At 43.2% G+C, this 19,717-nt stretch overlaps 1 protein-coding gene across 2 annotated transcripts in view; it reads right to left on the reverse strand.

Moving 5' to 3' along the window:
- Nucleotides 1-793: 793 nt before the first annotated feature.
- LOC111865656 overlaps nt 794-19,717 on the reverse strand; it is a 59,489-nt gene continuing 40,565 nt past the window's right edge. For both annotated transcript variants that reach the window (XM_023853838.2, XM_023853839.2), the window contains exon 2: nt 794-3,361. In XM_023853838.2, the coding sequence (XP_023709606.1) occupies nt 2,396-3,361 (966 nt within the window). In that variant the 3' untranslated portion in view covers nt 794-2,395. The remainder of the gene's footprint in view (nt 3,362-19,717) is intronic.

The raw sequence follows: 19,717 nt of genomic DNA on the forward strand, positions 1-19,717 counted from the left end.
CTACGGCACCAGCCTATAACGGCCGGGTGTTCTACTACCAGGCTAAATGTTACTATGTAGGATTTGAGGTGTCACAGCAGTAGCTACGGTGAGTTCTATCTTCTGGGATATGCTGTTGCTCAGCCCCTTCAAAGTCAACAGAGGAGGAGGAGAATTGCTGTCTGTTTCATGGTGGTTTGTTTCGAGTTTAAATGGTCCTCCGAAACGTCGCCTTACTTTCAACAGACTATAGGATATTATAGCTCAGTCGGTATAGCGACTGGCTACAGGCTGGACGACCGAGAGGTCGGAATTTGAGTTCTGGTAGGGTCAGGAATTTTCCCTTCTCCGCGTCGTCCAGACCGGCTCTGGGGCCCACTCAGCCTCCTAGCAAATGGGTACCGACGACTCGTTCCCCGGGGGTAAAGTGGCCGAGGCGTGAAACTGACCACTCACCTCGAGCTAATGCCGAGGTCAAGAAAATATGGATCTATACATTCATTCCTCCATACGTCTTCATGGTGTACTGCTTAATTAGGTAAGCACAGGGACAATTTTACCTTTTGCAGGACATTACATCCCAGAAGATAAAGTTTTATAATTGTTATTACATTTCGTGACCGCCTCTGTGGTCTAGTGGTCAGCATTCCTGCCTACAGATCCAGAGGTTCCGGCTTCGATTTCCGGCGCTACCAGATTTTCTTAGAAGCAGTGGGTTTGGAACAGGGTCCACTCAGCTTCATGAGGATAATTGAGGAGCTATTTAAAGGAAATAGCGACTCCGGNTTTAGAAGCAGTGAGTCTGGAACGAGGTCCACTCAGCTTCATGAGGATAACTGAGGAGCTATTTCAAAGAAATAGCGACTCCGGTCTAGTAAATCGAAAATAATGGATGTGGGGATTCGCTGCACCGACCATGCAACACCCTCTATCTGCTAAAGTTGGCACTAACTTCGCCGACAAGCGGCAGTCGCTCGATCGGTATAGTTCTCTTGCGGACTCAAGCCACTGAGTTTTTATTACATTTCTTAAAAACAGCTTACTGCGCAGACAGCAGCGTTAAGTTCTCTAAGTTCGAATCGACCGAAGACAGAAATGCACGAAACGTCAGTAAAATACATGAATGAAAGAATATCGAGCTGACTGGAAAAGAGATTCAAGGTAAGCCTACCTGTTTTACCCTGAAGCCACAAAACGGTCTGAGTTAAGCCCCTGTCATGCAGAAAGGGATGCGTACATTTGTCGACGAAGCAAGGAAACGATTCTCCGTGATGCGGATATTGGTGTTACAGCTCCCAAAGCATTTTTTTGGGGGTAGAAAACATAACAAGATAAGCGTTTCAGGGTGTAGAATTGGGGCTTCATAATTTCATAGCTTTCACTGCAACATGGGAGCGGGCAGCTTTCTGTTTAACCGTGTTTACCGTCAAGCGATCTGCCCCCAGCATCAGCTGAATTGGCTCCAGAGCCCACAGGTTTGTAAGGAAAAGAAAAGACTTACCGACAAGACATCCGGCCTAAGTCACTGAGATACAAAGTTCATGTACACAAACTTGATTGCGAAAATGTAGAAATTGATCACCGAACTTATTCTGTTCTGGGATCAGTTTTGTGTCTAGATACTGTGATTGAAGACATAGAACTATCACGCAGTCCGTAGCTGTATATGCGTCCGTATTTCATCAACACGCACCAGGGAAAATATTTGAAACAATATTTGTAACAGGAGAAGAATGACATATCTCCTGACGAGATAATACTGTACCTTCTTGAGAAAATTACGCAAGGCACGTCATTGGAAGAGATTATACGTTAATTTCAAAGATTATAAGCCTATATTTAGTTCGTAAGATCTAATGTTGAATTCTAAAGGCTCCTCCACATTACTCGTGCTCGTGCTACAGCCTATACACACTACGAGTAAATATACGGATCCTCAGCGCCGAAGCCTAGCGAGCAACTGAAGATTTACGAGCACAAGTAAAGCCAGACGAGTCTCCCTACGAGCACAAGCCTGGAAAGCAAGAGCACGAGCACGAGTAATATGGACGCGCCTTAACATCTCTGGGTTGTTCTCAGTCATTGAAGGTCGAGGTAACGTATGTTGGTTAAAGCATCAATTTCTATTATAAGAGAACTTACAAAACTCAATTTATGTTTGGTTCGGTGTTTTTCGTCTCCCAGTCAGATCCTGTATCCATTTACAGCAATGCCTGTAGGTGGGTCTCTATATCATACTTCTGTTGCAGTAACAACATTCACACTGAGTGTTCGCAATATACGCCCTACATTTCGAAGCCCAGCTTCTGACATGTAGGCTTATGTCCACTGCAAAGCCCTTTCCTGTGTTCTGAACGTACAAATAAAATCTTAGTGGGGAGAACAGAATCACCTGATCAGCTTGTAGGAACTATCTTCAGTACCGAGGATCATATGGTGTTGCGTTGAAGCCTACATATCTGTTGTTCTTCCTGTGTACAAATCCAGTTCCTGGTTCTGCGCTGTAATAAATTACCCTCCTGATGCCGAAAGGGTCAATGTAACCAAAACTTCCTGCCTTCCGGTCTCCTCCACTGTTCTCCTCTTCGTGGTACTGGCGGGGCAGATAATATCGGAAGCCATTTTGTGTTGCTGAGATGCCATCATAAAGCGGCAGCTGTTGCTGGGAGTAGGGCGACTGGTAGCGCTGCACACTGTCGGAAGCTGCCGCATAGTTATGTTGGTAGGACTGATCGTAGGCCGGTATATCGTATGTTCGTCTGTTGGCTGGAATTAATGGGTACTGTCCATTACTACCTACCACGTACGGGTTTGTGTAAGCGTTAGCAGAGGGGTTAAATGAGTTGGAAAGATCGTTTGCGAAAGATGGAGCAACAGTGGATGAGGGGTACAGTAGAGAATTGGATGAAATATCTGGCTGGGGGTAAGGATATGAAGAAATGGGGTTGACATAGGCTGGAGCGGTGACCTCGCTAGGTGCCTTCGAGACGGGAGGTACTGGAGTTGAGGACACTTGCAGAGAATTGACACCGGTTCCTCCTTGGCTTGGAACTTTCTTGCTCTTCGCCACTGCATCATCAATCGGGTCGTTTTTCCCGACAAACAGCATCTTCGTACGGACGACTCTGTAGCCCCCGCCGTCAGCCACATAGTCCCGGAGCCTCAGGTAGCCGTTCGGGTCCACCCAGCCGTATGTCCCCACCACTGTCCCGTCCTGAAGTCGCTTCTCCTTGCGATACTGTCCGCTTAGCGTCTGGTACCGGAAATAACGCTCTGGTCCCTCGTCGGTCTGAATGTGGTACTGTGTGTTCGGGGCGGTGTTCCAGCCGCCCATGCCACCCGACTCCGCCACCTTGGCTGACGTCAACCCAATGAATGCCACCTGAAACACAAATGGCTTTATTAAAATCCGAGACATTCATTCCACAGTACACTTCCTCTTTTGAGTAAATAAACACATTTTCCTGAATATTTCTTTCATCTTGATCTGCCGATCAGAGGACTAGGAAAAATCCCTCCGTATTATTATGCAAACTGGAACAGCGGACAGACGTTCAACCCGTATTGTGCACACAGTCTATCCGAATCAGACAGGATAGTTCTTCCATCACTTTCACAAATCTATGGGCTTTTTCGGAAGATCCATGCCATAATTTTGAATTAACACCGAATGCAACTACGTCCTTCCCAATCCGCCATTTACATCTCAACCAAAGCTGCGTACCTTTACTGACTGATACAGTGATACAATATCATAAAACAAAATAATCCCAAAGAGAATAAACCTACTGTGTCGAATGCTTATATTAGCCCTTTAAAGACTGTATTTCCTCTATGTAATATTTTCACATTCCAGAGGAATCAAATGTACGCAATAATAGGGCGACCATTGCTACGCAACGATCACTAAGCAAGCCTTCTCTACAATAAAGAGACCGTATTTCCCTCGTGATCCGTGCCGAGGGGTTATAAAAGGACAAAGAGAGCGTCTAAGTTAGTTGCTGTCAGAAGCTGAGAGAGTTCAGTTGAAGAAGAGCCCATTTGATTGAGAACTGGGGCGAGCTCTGGAGATGACAGTCCAAGGTGATTAAGAGGAAATGGCAAGAAAGGAATCATGCTGTGTGAAAAGAAGATTTCGTGTGCGATTTGAAGTTACAATGAGAGCGTTATAAATCCGTTGCCTGGATAAGACTAATGAAGACTGAGAACTCCAGTGCATGTGCCACGGTGAACTGTGAAGTGTGTAGAGCAGCGATGGCGCTGCATTGCCTGTAGTCGCGAGTTGTGTGTGTGAATAAATCCAGTCATCCAATCCAAACCCGTCTTATAGTTACAACATATTTCAATCTTTAGTTCGACCTTAACTATATCTTCAACTAAATATACAATAATTATACCTGTATCTAATACCAAAATAATTGGACCAAAAAGCAGATATGACCAAGGGTTTTGTTACGAAGCATAATATTACAAGTAACATAGTGATATAGCGGCCTCCGTAGTCTAGGGGTAACGTTCCCACCTCGTAACTCAAGGTACGCGGGTTCAAACCCGGCGGAGGTAGTGGAATTTTAAGGGCGGGAAAATTCAGGGAACAAGGGACTTTAAGCCGTGGGTCCCGTGTCGTAGCTTTACGGCACGTAAAAGAACCTCATGTCCCAAGGGGACCACTGAGCCAAATTCAGGACATTTCCCGCCCAACAGTAGTCTCTAACGCCTCTGGTAGATGGGGAAAGCATCGAGATACCGCTGAGCCAGTAGAGGCCGAACTCGCTGGCTGACTCGGGACTGATGGTACGCACCAGAACTGGTAGGGAATAGAGACTGGTAGAATATCAAAGGAGGATGCACAATGGACCAACAGTTGGTCTAAGTGCATGGGGAAACCCAACCTCTCCAAATACAATAAAAACATAGTGATATTCAAAATATGGATCCATATTAAAAAGAAGTTCAGCACCTAAGCACAAACAATACACCTGATGATGACCCAATAATGGTTGAAACATATCGTGTTCCAAAGTTTTAAGATTTTATTGTAAATAATCTGTATTTGTATAGTTTTATAACCAATTGTGTCGACAGATGTAATAATACTAAATGGCCGCTGAATGACCTCATCAATCGATGAAGTCATGACATAGAACGCCGTTAATTAAACTGAGTAAAGAACCCTCTCGTGTTTGCCAACACTACTCGACGTTTTCTAAACCTCTCAGCCCCGGTTTCCCTTCTTTACGCCAAAAGCGTTTTCAAGTACGAATGTGGTTCGTTTGCTCATGCATCATCAGTTCACGACCATAATTTCTTGGTCATGCAGTTCATATCCGGAAGATGTTTTGAACATTAACATACAATGCAAGAGGGGCAGGCGCTGTACAGCCGCCCACAGAACACTTGACCTTTGAACATTCGAAATAGGAACAGCACGTGCTGGGTCCTCCACTGAAAGGTTTGAAATCATTGTCTTTATTTTTCAGGAGATGTTGAATCGGTGTAGATCTTGGTTTCTGCGAGAGAACATGAAATGCAAGTGGAAACAAGTGTAATCCATTAAGTATTGTGAGAGATAAGAAACCTGGGAATAAAAGACAAGCAATGCGAAACAGTATTCATCTTCTGCTTAATTTGGACTGACTGTAAAATTTATGAGAGGAGGAGCGAAATTTCTGTACGTAAGGTAATTTGAGAGATAACGCCGTAAATTAATCAAAATTTAAACAGCGGGTGAAAATTCAATATAGACGTGCCTTCGGACGTAAGAACCAAGTTATGATGACGCATAATTAATTATTTTTTAAAATTCGTTTAGTGGGGGGTGGAGTCCAACTTGGTCCACTCGGCACGGCGACCACTGATTGGCCTATTGTAGACTGTCCCGGGTGATTATGATAATGGAGAATTTGGTGGAATGAAGATTGGCAGGGGAATCCGAAGTACTCGGAGAAAACCCGTCCCAGCGCTACTTTGTCCACCACAAATCCCACTTGACCAGACCCTGGATCGAACCCGGGCCGCCGCAGTGGGAAGACAGCGGCTAACCGCTTGAGCTATGGCGCGGCCGTAGGGTCAAGAAATAACTCAATATATTCTAGATTTCTCCAACACAGAAGAGTATTACAGTTTTATGCTCCAGCCGCCTCTACTCTTAGGAAGCGCACTCCGCATGTGAACTGGCTGTGGAACACCTAATTATGTAAGGATAAAATGATATGAGATGTGGTGCGGGACACATGTTGTTGCGGCGAGGAAATCTCTATAGGACCAGTGGAGGTGAATGGCCAGCTTCAGGCCCCGGCCGTTTGAACCCAAATTAAACAGACATGGGTTCCCATTGGGTAGGAGACTGGGTGGGCTCCAGTCATCTGGACACTGTGGAGACGAGAAAAACCTCTTGCCCCTATTGGACACTTGCCGTCCAGCCCGTAGCCCGTCGCTGTACCGACTGAGCAATCCGGGCTCCTAAATTCGTATATAGGGTACGCAAGGTAAAGTCATCTCTGGGCTTAATTAAATACGCACCAAGCCATCAAGATTTATGGGGAGTGGAGGTATAGCTGCACTCTTCTTAACATGCGAACTAGATGGAAGTGAATGGCCAGCTTCACGTCCCTGTCGCTTTACCCCCAGAGAACATTTTATAAGAGGCTGGGTGAGCTCAAGAACCGGTCTGGATGTTACGGAAAAGAGAAATCTGAAAACAAATCTTTAATTTATATATATCTCTATTAAACGGAAACCTGCGTACAACGAAAACAATCCGGTCCCTTGGAGTTCCATCATAGCCATATCTTACTGTACTCAGACTGCTGTTGCACAGACAGGTGCATATAGCAAATGACACAGATACAGAATTAAAATGGCCGTTGAACAAAGGTTCACGCAAATGAATGTCATCAGCAGAATCTGGCAATAAAACAAGTGAGGAACATTAGTAAGGCAATGAGGAAGTGAGAGAGGGTGGAAGGAACGAAGTGAGAGAGTGAGAAAATGAAGAAGGGAGAAATAGATTCAATAAGGATTGAAGAAAAGGGGTAGAAAGAGATCGGTTTTCATGAGTTCACGTCATAACTGGTAAAAAATTAAGAAGCAAAAACTACCGCTGTAACAGTCAGTATAGGCCCATAGGGTTGTGAGACGTCGAGGCTCCCACATTTCCTATAGACACTCGGCTCACAGATGGCGGTGAGGTTGCCAGTCTTACGCGCCGGCCGCCCTCTATCCCCCAGGAAGATTCCTGGTACTCATTTCTATTAGAGGCCGAGTCGACCCCAGGGCCATAGTGCGGCTGGAAGGATTAGGTTAATTGAAAATAAATCCAATGACCTCATCGCGACTAGAATCTGCAAGCACCCATCTTGTAGCGTAGTGCCTCAGCCAATTACGCTACAGCGTGTCCCTGTGCCATAACTTTTACAGTTGGTATTACAAACAAATTCTTGAACATGAATATTATACTTGTGCTTTAAGTCTTTAAATCCCAGTGGGTTTTCATGCATAAAGGATTACGGCGTTTATTAGAGCATTAGATCACTCTGGCTGCAGAGTTGGACACACATTTGGAGAACAGAATAGTCGACTGCGTTGGGAAAAACACTCACCTGATCGTGAGAATGATGACAACTCTGCGCACACAATGTGAAACTGACAATCGTGAGATTACCTCGCCACTTACGGTCACCATACTTTTATTTTAGAAAGTTGACAAAGATATTGAAATACTCAGACATCTTGGCGTTTCCTGCTGTACACTTGCGTTCATTTCTTCTTTAGCCCCTGTTCTCTTTTTTGCGCCTTTGTAAGAAATCTTTTACTTTCCCACTGGATTAATTAAATCTTGTATTTGACATGCTACGTCCTGCCTTCGCCGATACTGTCTCAAACCTGTCACAAAGGCAAATGTCAAGATTTAAATTTTAAAAGATGGGAATGCCTCTTTCGCACATGGAAGAATTCGTATCCCGAAATGTTGCACGCTGTCATCACGGAAGGTACCGCCTCTGACATTTCTCTTCAAGGAATGAGAATTAAATGATCGATTCCTGGGACATTTAATGACGCCTTTCCAATTGTATAGGTTTTGTATCGTCCAATGATTGATTATCAACAATGAATTTAAAGGGACGTGAACGGAAGGAATTGTAGCGTATTTTAACCTACTAGTCAACATTTTCTTGGAGAGCATGAGGAAAACCATGGTAATATTTCAGTGAAAATAACCAGTCTCCGGATTGAGAATCAAACCTGGAACTTTCAAAATGCGAAGCAGGAGTGCGAAGAAGTAAAATAAGATGTTTGACAGAGAGGAAGGAGAAATTAAGTAAAGCCTCAATCAATATGGGAGTTAACTCCACCGAAATTTGAACCGAATAATTTACCATCCGAATATAAATATAAAACATTTTGCTACGCCATCTTGTTCGTGTTTCTCGCACCGAAAATAACTTCAGCTTCGCCACTTTACTACTGTTATGGCAGAAAGATTTAAAAGAATTTGCCGCTCGCATAGCGCGGTTTGTGATTCCGAAGAAATGGTTTCAGCGCCACTAACACTACTAGCATGGTTTTCGACATAATGTCACACACAAATTTCGACGGAAAATGATTCATCAGTTACCATCAGCATACCAAAAACATTGGCTATCACCTTGTTACAATCCTTTTCGTAATGAAATTTGCCTAGTAAAAATGTCACCACACAACGTCATGTCTGATAGACAGGTATCGACGTCAATCAAGGTATCAATCCTATATGAATTCCTCTTCTCCCTCATTCGTGCTACATGCCCTGCCTATCTCATCCTCCTTGACGTGGTCATTCTAATTAGACTTGTAGAAGAGTACAAGTTGTGAAGCTCCTCATTATGTACTTTTCTCCAATCTCCCGTCACTTCATCTCTTTTCTGCCCAAATATTCTCCTCAGCACCCTGTTCTCAAACACCCTCAGTCTGTGTTCCTCTCTTAATGTCAGAGACCAAGTTTCACACCCATACAGAACCACAGGCAAAATTATAGTTTTGTATATTCTAATGTTTATGCTTTTAGACAGCAGACGAGAAGACAAAATATTCTGGGCTGAATGGTAACAAGCATTTCCCGAATTCAATCTCCTCTTAATTTCCTTCTGAATCAGGTTTTGATTTGTTATCGTCGTTCTCAAATATCTGACATGTACCACATTTTCAAAACATCTGTTAGCTATCTTTACAAAATAATAATACTAATACTAAATGTCAGGTTCAAGTTGGGCTGTCCCTAACCTCAATGGAGAATTGTGTGACAATGATGTCGTGCAGAACAAAGTGTCATGGCGTTCAGCCGTGACACTGACAGCTGCCTTGAGGCAACTCTCAGAAGAGAACGCAGAAATATTTAGATCTACATATTACATTTGGAAACGAGGTCAATATTGAGTCGAATACCAGAAGGGAACATTCGCTTTGAAGTTATAACAAATATTAATACGCCCATTAAGCTTTCATCTCCATAATTATCATGACTTAGGTCTAAGTTCGACTTATTCGGTCCTCTTCAAGTGCTTACTGACCTTGACGTCCTATAATTCTTTCTCGCTGCCTATATATTGTGCTGTGTATACTCATTGCTAGGCAACGGCCCGGTAAAAACATTCCTCCGGGAGACAAAGCGCGTGACAATGCGACTTGCATTGCTAGGCAACGGACCAATAAACATGCCTCCTTAACAGTAAAGGCTGTGTTTCTATGTGGTCCATACCGAAGTTATAAACGGACATAGAGGACGCGACAAAACATAATAGATGATAGTACAGAACAACAGTCGACAAGAAGGGAATCGAATTTCGAAACGCATACCGGGATATGACTTTCAGAGAAGAGGAAATGAATTGAGTCCAGTCTTCGGAATTGACAGCTGCAGAATAATGGCAAGAAAGGAAATGGGCGGTGAAAAGAAGACTCCATGTGTGATATGAAGTGACAGTGAGACTGTTATAAGACCGTTGCCAGGATAGGACTAGTGAAGACTGAGAACCCTAATGCGTATGTAACGGTGAACTGTAAAGTGTGTAGAATATCGATAACGCTGTATTGCCTGTAGTCCCGAGTTGTGTGAATGTGTAGGGTGCAATAAATCCAGTCATCCAATCCAAAACCCGTCTATAGCCCCCCCCCCCTTACATGTGATCATATTCAGATTTGTTTTGAGATAGGTCTACTTCCTGTAGCCGTTCCTAAACATGACATTTTCATTGAGGACTATAGTTTTAAATTTCTGTCATTCAAATTATAAACTTTCAATCTTTCTCTGATTCTTGTATTACTAATTCTATCCGTTCTTGTACATGATGCTATGTTAATTAAAGATTCCTTCTCATTGGTTTATATTTGTTTTCAGTTTCTTTTTGACAACGACATTTTCTGATACGTAGTAACTTGAGAGATAATAGCTTCCTCGATTTTTCTTCGCATATCCTTCTTTATCTTCTTCCCCAACTTTCTTCTACTTGTATCACACATCTGGTCGAACCTATTTAATTATATTTCTTAATCTTTAATGTAGCCGATGTACTGTCTTCGCTCGCTTGGAAACCGGGATCGTGGGTTCGAATCCCACTTAGGGCATGGATGTTTAGTTTGTGTGTGTGCGTTCTTCTGTGTTTCTGTACAGGTAGAGGCCTTGCGACGAGCTGATCACCCGCCCAAGGAGTCCTACCGAATGTGTAAGGTCTAGAAAAACCGAAGTGAACGGAGAAGTTCATGGAGGTAGGACAAGGCCCACTGGGGCTGTAGTGCCAAGGAAAAAAACTTTAATATTATTTGCCATGTCTTTTTCTTAATTAATTTCGATACAAATTTTAGTTTCTGTCAACACGCAACAGTTTTAATGTTTTGTACTGGATTATATATGAAGCTCTACTCAGCTACTGCTACATCTTAGAATTTGTAAATGATACGTCATCATCATTATCATCATAACTGTCGTCGTCCTCCTCTACACTCGCATATTATAATGGTACTTATCGGAGAGTAGGGCCTCCCTTTCTATGAGGCTAATGATTATGAAGAAATTCATAAAATTTTGTGTAAGCGCAACCATTTCAAACTGGTGCTCGGTGCGTTGTGGTACATGAAATGGCGCCACACAATAAGCTTTACTGAGGTCAGTTTGTTCAAAGCACTGCCACAACGCCCAGTCAATGTAAGTATACCCCTTCACATTTTTTTCTATTATTACTTCTGACACTACAATGTCTATTTCCTTATTATCTGCAATCCGGTTCTTATCGCGTAACGCTTGAAAGAGTACAGCATTCGGGATCTTCCGGGTTCGAACCGAAGTAAGAATATACTGAGATTTTTCAAATTTTTTATGGCCCTCTTAACATCTGTTTACGTTATAACCTCATTAAATAATCGAAATATTTTCGCACAAGAAGCATTCACCTATGAGTTAAAAAATATATAGCCAGTTCCTCAGTGCCTGTTATATACTTGACAAGCAACGAATCCAAGGTTTTGACTGTTTTCTTTAAACCAATCAAAAAATGTTCATATTATCAGGCAAATTTAAAAATGATCAGAATTCTTGGTATAAACATTTCTCCCTTCGTCACAAACTATTTCCTCTCTGAATTTCACGCGAAAACAACAAAGAACTGTTTTTATATGTCGTCGCAAATACAGCCTGTCGCAGGAATGTTTCAACTTCTTTCTTGAGGCTTTCTTTAAACTTAAGCAAAATGACTTGAATTTAGTAGCTCTCAGGCCGACTGGAGGATCCAAACAGGGACCACATTTCGACAACCACTGCTTTACACCCTCCTATTTTATGTAATATTTTATTTAAATAAATATATGAGGATTTGTGCCTGTCACGGTAGCCGAGAAGCATAAGGCATGCACTAGCTCGGAAAGCCGGGATCGTGGGTTCGAATCCCACACAAGGTATGGATGCTTGGTATGTGCATGTGTTTACTCTGTGTTTATGTTGTCCTGTGTTTAGGTAGAGGCCTTGCGACGGGCTGATCACTAGTCCAAGGAGTCCTACCGACTGTAAAATGATCATGAAACAGAAAAACCGAGGCCAGGGCCCAAGGGGGCTGTGGAGTCAGTGAAAGAAAGAGATGACGATTTTATGGTATCTATGTTTACACCTGCCAATCACAGAGGCTGCGTGGTCTAAGACATGAACCGTCTTCGCACTCTCGAACACTGGTATCGTGGGTTCGAATCCCAATCGAGTCATAGATGTCTGTGTGCCTTTATTCTGTGTTTGTATTGTTCTATGTGTAGGTAGCGGCTTTGTGATGGGCTGATCCCCCGTCCAAGGAGTCCTATCGTGTATAGATTAAGAAATTGAAAAAGCGGCCAGGGTCCGCAAGGTTTGTGGAGCCATAGAGAGACTTACAGACATGTTTACACGTAACCTGGCACGACCTTGAGTTGGAAAATTGCCGGTACATCTAATTGCACATAGAGGTCAAGACCACACGAGTAAGACTGTCTGATATGAGGTCTGTGCATTAGGTCCAACTCTCACCAAGGCTGGAACTAATATGAGTTTCCTTACTGTTAATTTGTTTTTGTTTACGCACGCTACAAACTTCTCACTTTCATTGCGAGAGGTCGTTCCCCTCACATGCAAAAAGAGAGGCATAACTGAAATATAGACAAACATAATGGAACTGTAGCATGGCTGCTGGTATTTCAACTTTCGCTAGCTCCGCTTACTTCTCTCTCGCTCTCTCTCTCTTTCCAGACGAAGACAGAAACTCCATAGAAATCGAGATTAAGTGTTTGGCTGAATCAGTAATTGAAACTGTAACGACAGATAAAATGTTAATGATTCGTATATCTTATATAAAGAATAAAAACAAAACAAACTCCGTGACCTGTAGTCCGCAAGCGAACCATAACGATTGAGCGACCGCCGCCTTTAAGCGAAATTAATGCGAACTTTAGCGGATAGAGGCGTGTCGCGTGGTCAGTGCAACGAATCCCCACGGACATTAATCTCGGTTTTCTAGACCGGAGCCGCTATTTCCTTGAAATTGCATCACAATTATCCTCACGAGGCTGAGTGGACCCCGTTCCAGACCCACTACTTCTCAATAAATCTGGGAGCACCGGGGATCGAACCCGGAATATCTGGATCTGTAGCCAGGAACTCTGACTACTAGACCACAGAGGCGGTCCTTATATAAAGAAGAGAAAATAATAAAAAAAAACAAAGTTATGAGAATGCAGGGAATGACATTCGAATTACGTAGAAACTTCAAGGAAGTTACACAGCAGAATTACGATTAGCTGTGTCATTTGCCGTGAATTTGCAGTTTTTCCGAGTGAAGGCTTATGATAGCTATTTATGTCACAGTGAGCCATTTGTAAAAACTTCGAAACCCAAGATATTAATAGCATTACAAACGATCTCAGTAGCACAGACCCTATATTACTGAGACACAGACTGCAGCTACATTGCAGTAATGGCACTGTCCAGTGTCGAGCTCCACCTCTTTAACACACAAAGAAATTGAGAGTGACACAACATACATCACAGCACGATACGCCACAATCAGCTGTATTAAAATATCTACAGCTTACACATAAGAATTTGAAAATAATATCTGTTCTATAGTTGGTTGAGGCACTATGCTACAAGCTGGAAGGTCGCGGGTTAGAATCTCGATGAGTTTATTGGATTTTTCAATTGGGCAAATCCTTCCAGCCGCACTATGGCCCTGAGGTCGACTCAGCCTCTAACACAAATCATCTTGGGGTGTAAGGGCGGCCGGGGCGTAAGGCTGACAACTCACCGCCATCTGTGAGCAGAATGTATGGACGAAATGTGGGAACCTCTACGTCTCACAAGCATATGGACCTTCACGGTTTTCTCAAGCATTCAGATTTATAATGACAATATCAGAGCAAAACCAGTTTGAATAGCTGTGAACTAATTCTTTCAATAACGCATTAATAATATAATGACTGTCCCTTTCGCCATCAGAACTAACTTTCCTCCTCCCGCGGCAACTCCGTCCCGCAGATAGATTTTGCTGGACAAGGAAAGTGGACAAGATCCTAATTTAGTTCTCCAGTGTGACATAACACGAAACCTGCGACTCCTTGAGATAGAATTCATCTACAATTAGTACAGTCTTATTCAGGGTTGTGTTCTGATATAACAGCATTCACTACATGTGGCGTATATTCTTTGTACGTTTAAATTTGCACTTGTACATAGTTGAGTAATGTAGGATTTTTCCAGGAGGGAGAGTAATTAGTTTTCTTTGAGAAGGGGTGACAGCTAGGTTTCCAGCAGGAGGTAGCCAAAAAATTTGCTTACAAACTTACATTTATCGTCTTTCATATTATTTGTACAATATTCAGAATAACATTTTTTAAATATTTTTTTTATTTTTATTATTAATATTTGGTACTATGAAGAATGCCGTCTTCTGGGATGTGGCGTCGTGTACATATTGCGTAAACCGACGTTTCGGAGGAACGTAACGCCTCCATTTTCAGGGTATAAAAATCCGCGAGCGGGGAACCAGCGTGAGCAGGTGGCTGCAGCCAGGTCTCAAGATAAAGAAATAGGAAATCTTGTTATGAATATATCCCATAAGAAGTCACAGTCAACTGACAAAGGGTGATCCCCCAGATTTCGGGTTTGGATAGCGGATAAAAACTCTATGGGGAGAAAGAGAACAGGGTGTGCCGATATTTCGCACAGGACCTTTGTACATGGCAAGAAATTTCGTGATCAAATTAATGACTATCAGCTTCTCAAGGATTAAGTAAAGGTAACGCTATCCCTGTAACACACCGTGAAGGCCCATAAGGTTGTGAGACGTCGAGGCTCCCACATTTTCCAGACAATCGGCTCACAGATGGTGGTGAGGTTGTCAACCTTACGCGCTGGNTTTTCCCCCCCCCCCCAGGAAGATTCCTGGTACTCATTTCTATTAGAGGCTGAGTCGACCCAGGTATCAATTCAGTTTCTTAATTTTAGACAGTTGATAGGACACCTTCAACGGGGGATCTGACAGTCGCAAGGCCGCTACCTACACACAAACAAAGAATAAATGAAGACAGACATCTATGCCTCGAGTGGGATTCGAACTCACTATCCAAGTGTTTGAGCGAACGAAGAAATTTCATGCCTTGGACCGTGCGGCCACTGTGATCGGCATGGAGGATATTACTCGTAGTTATCGTCAAATGCGATGTCGTGGTGTCATGATCTGTGAACTGGGAAGGAAGAGTTAGTTCTTGATCTCTTGCAAGTCGCTGTCGCATTCGACCCAAAGAAAGAGAGGGGAAACGCTAAACCTCATTCAAGAAGGCCTGTTCTTGGTACAGTTCTCTTCTGAATACAAGCAAGACGCGTTATCCCTGAGCTAACCTGTGGATTGAGACCTGGTGGTTAACGGGCAAGGTGTCGACATCCCGCGTGGAAAGTCTTGGGTTCAGGACCAGTTCTGTTAGAACTTAAACTCACTTTGTGTGATGTCCATCGCGTCCTACACTGAACTGTAACTCCCCACGCAGAGAGCACCATATCCTCTCATCGAAAGCAGGAGATTAGAAATCCAGCCCATTTTGTGTCCCCATTTAAACAGTTCAATCAACTGCGAATATTTTTTTATTGCTAGTGGAGTGGGACTAAGTCCCTTTTACTGCGACCACTTCTGGCCTATTGTCAGTGCTTGAGGTGGAATGAAAATAGAACCGGGATGGTTTTCCCCTTTTAACAAAAAAGGTATTGTACATTGCATTTACTGCCAAAGAAGTAACGGGATGCTTTTAAGCCATTTAGAAAAGAGCCGGGATGCCATCCCGCCGCATCCCGCCCCACCTCAAGCCCTGCGTATTGTACCAGCCCCAGATGATAGGTGAGGGTGATTGTGGAGCAGTTGGTGGAATGAAGATTGGCAGGGGAAACCGAAGTACTCGGAGAAAACCTGCCCCAGCGCCACTTTGTCCATCACAAATCCCACTTGACCAGACCCGGGATCGAACCCGGGCCGCCGCGGTGGAAAGCCAGCGACTAACCGCTTGAGCTATGGCGAGGCCAACGCGCATATTACTTCAAGCTGTATTGAAATGTCAGGCGACCCTCAGTCTACTTAAAGGCAAACTAATAGAAATTTCCTACGAAAACCACAGGGCTTCAAGATCGGCTATACCCGTCGAAAACCTAGATGAGGAGTGAACTGCACATGCACTGGCTCGTGGGATAGGCGACGGTTATCCCAGCTTTTTACTGAACCAAACTGCTGGAGAGGCACTTTCTTCTTATGCGTCTCCGTGTCGCTGTGTTCTCCACCCGCACCAGAGAACAAGTCATGACCACCTTCAATGTGAGGTCGTGACCCGGTTAGGTCATAGCCTAACGGTTTGTCTTTACGAGACAGACTTTCCCATAAGCTATTCTCATAACGATTTTAGGCCCTTCTTGCTAAAGGAAACATAGCATTGCAGTGAGCAGCAGAATCCCTAACCATAAGAACCTGCACACCTGAAAATGGCCAGTTAGGCCGAAACGTGTAGTGTCCAATGAACATATACAAAGAAAGAACAGTGAACGACGTTGCACATAGACAGTACAAAAGCTCCAAAGTCAGATATGTACAGTGCAAGAGCATGCTGAAACTTTACAGACTGCATCCTGTTGTGTATATAATATTTCAGCATACCAACATACGTCAGTTGAAGACTGCACGTGAACAAGTTCAGAATCTAACCTGAGTCTTAAATACAACATACAATTAATTTTTATGCCATTTATATTTTTAATATTTCTATTTTCATGTTCTTATTTTATCTTTATGTTTTTAATAATAATGAATTTTATACTAAATCGTAGATATATACATAATATATAAATATATATTCCTAGCAACAATCAGTTGCAAGAATACGGATCTGTATTATAACCAATATTTTAATAACTTGAGTTATGAAGAAAGCAGTACCGGTTCTCACGGTCTCTTCGCTAGCGGATTTTCTTATTTTTTCTTTCTACCCTGAAGATGGAGGCGATACGTTCCTCCGAAACGTCGGTTAACACCACATCTACATGGTGCCACATCCTAGAAGACTGCTTTCTTCATAGTCTGCGCCGTGAAAACCTCAAATCTTACAACTTGANTGGGCCGCGTTCGGATGTTATAAGCTTCGAAAAAGGACGCCAGCAGTGCATGCTTGTTTCTGTCATCTGCATCAACTGCTCTCTCTTAATGATGACGGATTTTTAACAGCACGTTAGGAATATAAATCTCTGAATTGTATGCAATAGCGGATCATGTCGAAGATATCTCTATTTATTTGCGTGCTTTCTGAATGTATGTCCACCTAAGACATAATAAGTCGTTCATGACACTCAGAGCCATTTAACCCTCTGAAGACTAAGTCCAAGTCACGTGACGACTAACCGTCAGTCAGTCTATCCTGGTGTCGAGCCCCTACTAGGGTTCATAAGCCTACTTCAGTGCATGGTAGTGACAGTTATGGTCTTTGTTATCCTGTCATTCTGATGAAGAGACAGGTCTTCCCCTTGTCTGAACATTAAACTCATCTAAATAATATATATCAAGAAGTTCTGGGAAGAACGAATCGCTTACTTTCTTCCGATACGACACGAATCGCACAGAGACGAAAAAATATAGGGAAAGGTAAATAAACAGAGAGCAAGGTGCTCTCATAAGCCTCATAAAAATTGTGGAATATACGAACAGACAGCTAGGTGATCCCATAAGCCTCCTAACAAAAATTATAGGAATACTCATACAGATGGACGGCACACAGACGGATACACAGAGAGAGAAACAGAAAATGAATCTCATAAGTCAACACACAGGCTTGTGTCAGCAGAGAAGTACATACGTGTATGTTGAAAATCATTCAAATTTTATTGAGACTGTTTCCTTAAAAATAGAGAATGTAATAATTATTTTTGATGTGATAAATAATTTAAGAGACATTGCAAAATTAATTCCCCGGACAGTAAAATTCTGTTTCGAGGTGCAGGACACACTGTCCGACCAGAAGAACCGAAAGGACGATATGAAATTATATTTCTTTGAGGTCTTTATTTGGTTTGAGCCCTTTCGGCCGTTTTCTTAGGAACATGATTCACAGATAAGCAACACGAGGGTACACAATTTGCAAATTGTTCCTGCGGCAAGAATACAATTCGTTACGGCGCCGTACTCATTGCCTGCAACACTGAGGACCGTCAAGCTTCTTCAGTTCGATCGAGCGAGTCTGTGCGTTTGCTCCTATAAGGAAATGGACCGTAACGGCGGAAAGGCAGAGTTGATTTTCAGCTGTCTTTATATGGGCAAGCATCACGGGCGATACGAAACCGGACAGAGCAAACGGCGTGACGCGCAGTCGCCAGTCTTGTAAAGCTTGGTGGCGCATGTAACTGAGCCAGAGGCTGGTTCAAGCGGTAACACTTCTCACTTGTCCCCGAGAGGTGACAGGTTCGAATCTCGGTCGAGATACGGGCTATTCAGACAGATTTCTCCTGGTTTTCCACGGTTCCTCTGGAAAACGCAGGGACACTACCTCAAATTAGGTTACAACCTCTCCCTTCCACATTCCTTCCGATTCGTTGTTTGTTAAATCATTGTCTCTTTCTGTGCTACATAGCGTGAGATACTTACAGCGCCGTTAAATGAACTTCAAACAAAAAAGGTGATTGGATCACAGCTTTGCTGATAATGAGTTATACATATGTGGATGGATAGATAGATGGATGGTTTGACGGACGGACAGACTGACGGACAGGGAGGCAGATACAAAATAGATAGATAGAGAGATAGACAGCGGCCTCCGTAGTCTAGAGGTAACGTTCCCACCTCATGACTCATGGTACGCGGTTCAAACTTGGCGGAGGTCGTCGAATTTTTAAGGGCGGAAAAATTCAGGGAACAAGTCCTCCGGGAGGGACTTTAAGCCGTGGGTCCCGTGTCGTAGCTTTACGGCACGTAAAAGAACCTCATATCTCCAAAGGAGGTCACTGAGCCAATTTACGGACGTTTCCCGCCCAACAGTAGTCTCTAATGCCTCTGGTAGATAGGGGAAGCATTATAGATACCACTCAGCTAGTAGAGCCGGTCTCGCAGGCTGGGTGGGACTGATGGTAAGCACCAGTACCGGTAGGATATAGAGACTGGTAGAATATCATAGAGGGAAGCACAATGAACCAATACTGGTCTAAGTGCGTGGGGAAACCCACCCTCTCCAATAACTAACTAACTAACTAGAGAGATAGAGAGATGGGTGGACGGATGGATGGATGGAGGTAGATAGAGAGATACAAGGAAAATGCGATTAAATAAAACTACAAAAAAAAAAAGTAAAGTAAGTTAAATTAGTTCACTACGATAAATCAATTGTGATTTAAAATATGGGCATGCCGTTTTGTTCCTGCGTCTCTGCGTGAATCTCAGCACATAGGTTTTCAGTTGGTCTGTCCGTTCGCGTAAGTCTGCCCCACCCAACAGGGTATTGAAGGAGCTCAAGTTGTCCGCCGCGAGCAATGCTCCCATTTCCGGTAAATTATATATACGTATATATATAATACGAGAAAATTTATGACTATGTAAGATTTGAGGCTTTCACAGCGGTGACTATGAAAAAAGCAGTCTTCTGGGATTTGGCACCGTGTATATGTGGTGTTAACCGACGTATACCGGTTTTCAAGGTCTCTTCGCTTGCAGAGTTCTTATATTTTTTCTTCTACCCT

This window comes from Cryptotermes secundus, unplaced genomic scaffold (assembly GCF_002891405.2).
Source record: "Cryptotermes secundus unplaced genomic scaffold, Csec_1.0 scaffold19, whole genome shotgun sequence".
In the NCBI taxonomy this organism is placed as follows: domain Eukaryota; kingdom Metazoa; phylum Arthropoda; class Insecta; order Blattodea; family Kalotermitidae; genus Cryptotermes; species Cryptotermes secundus.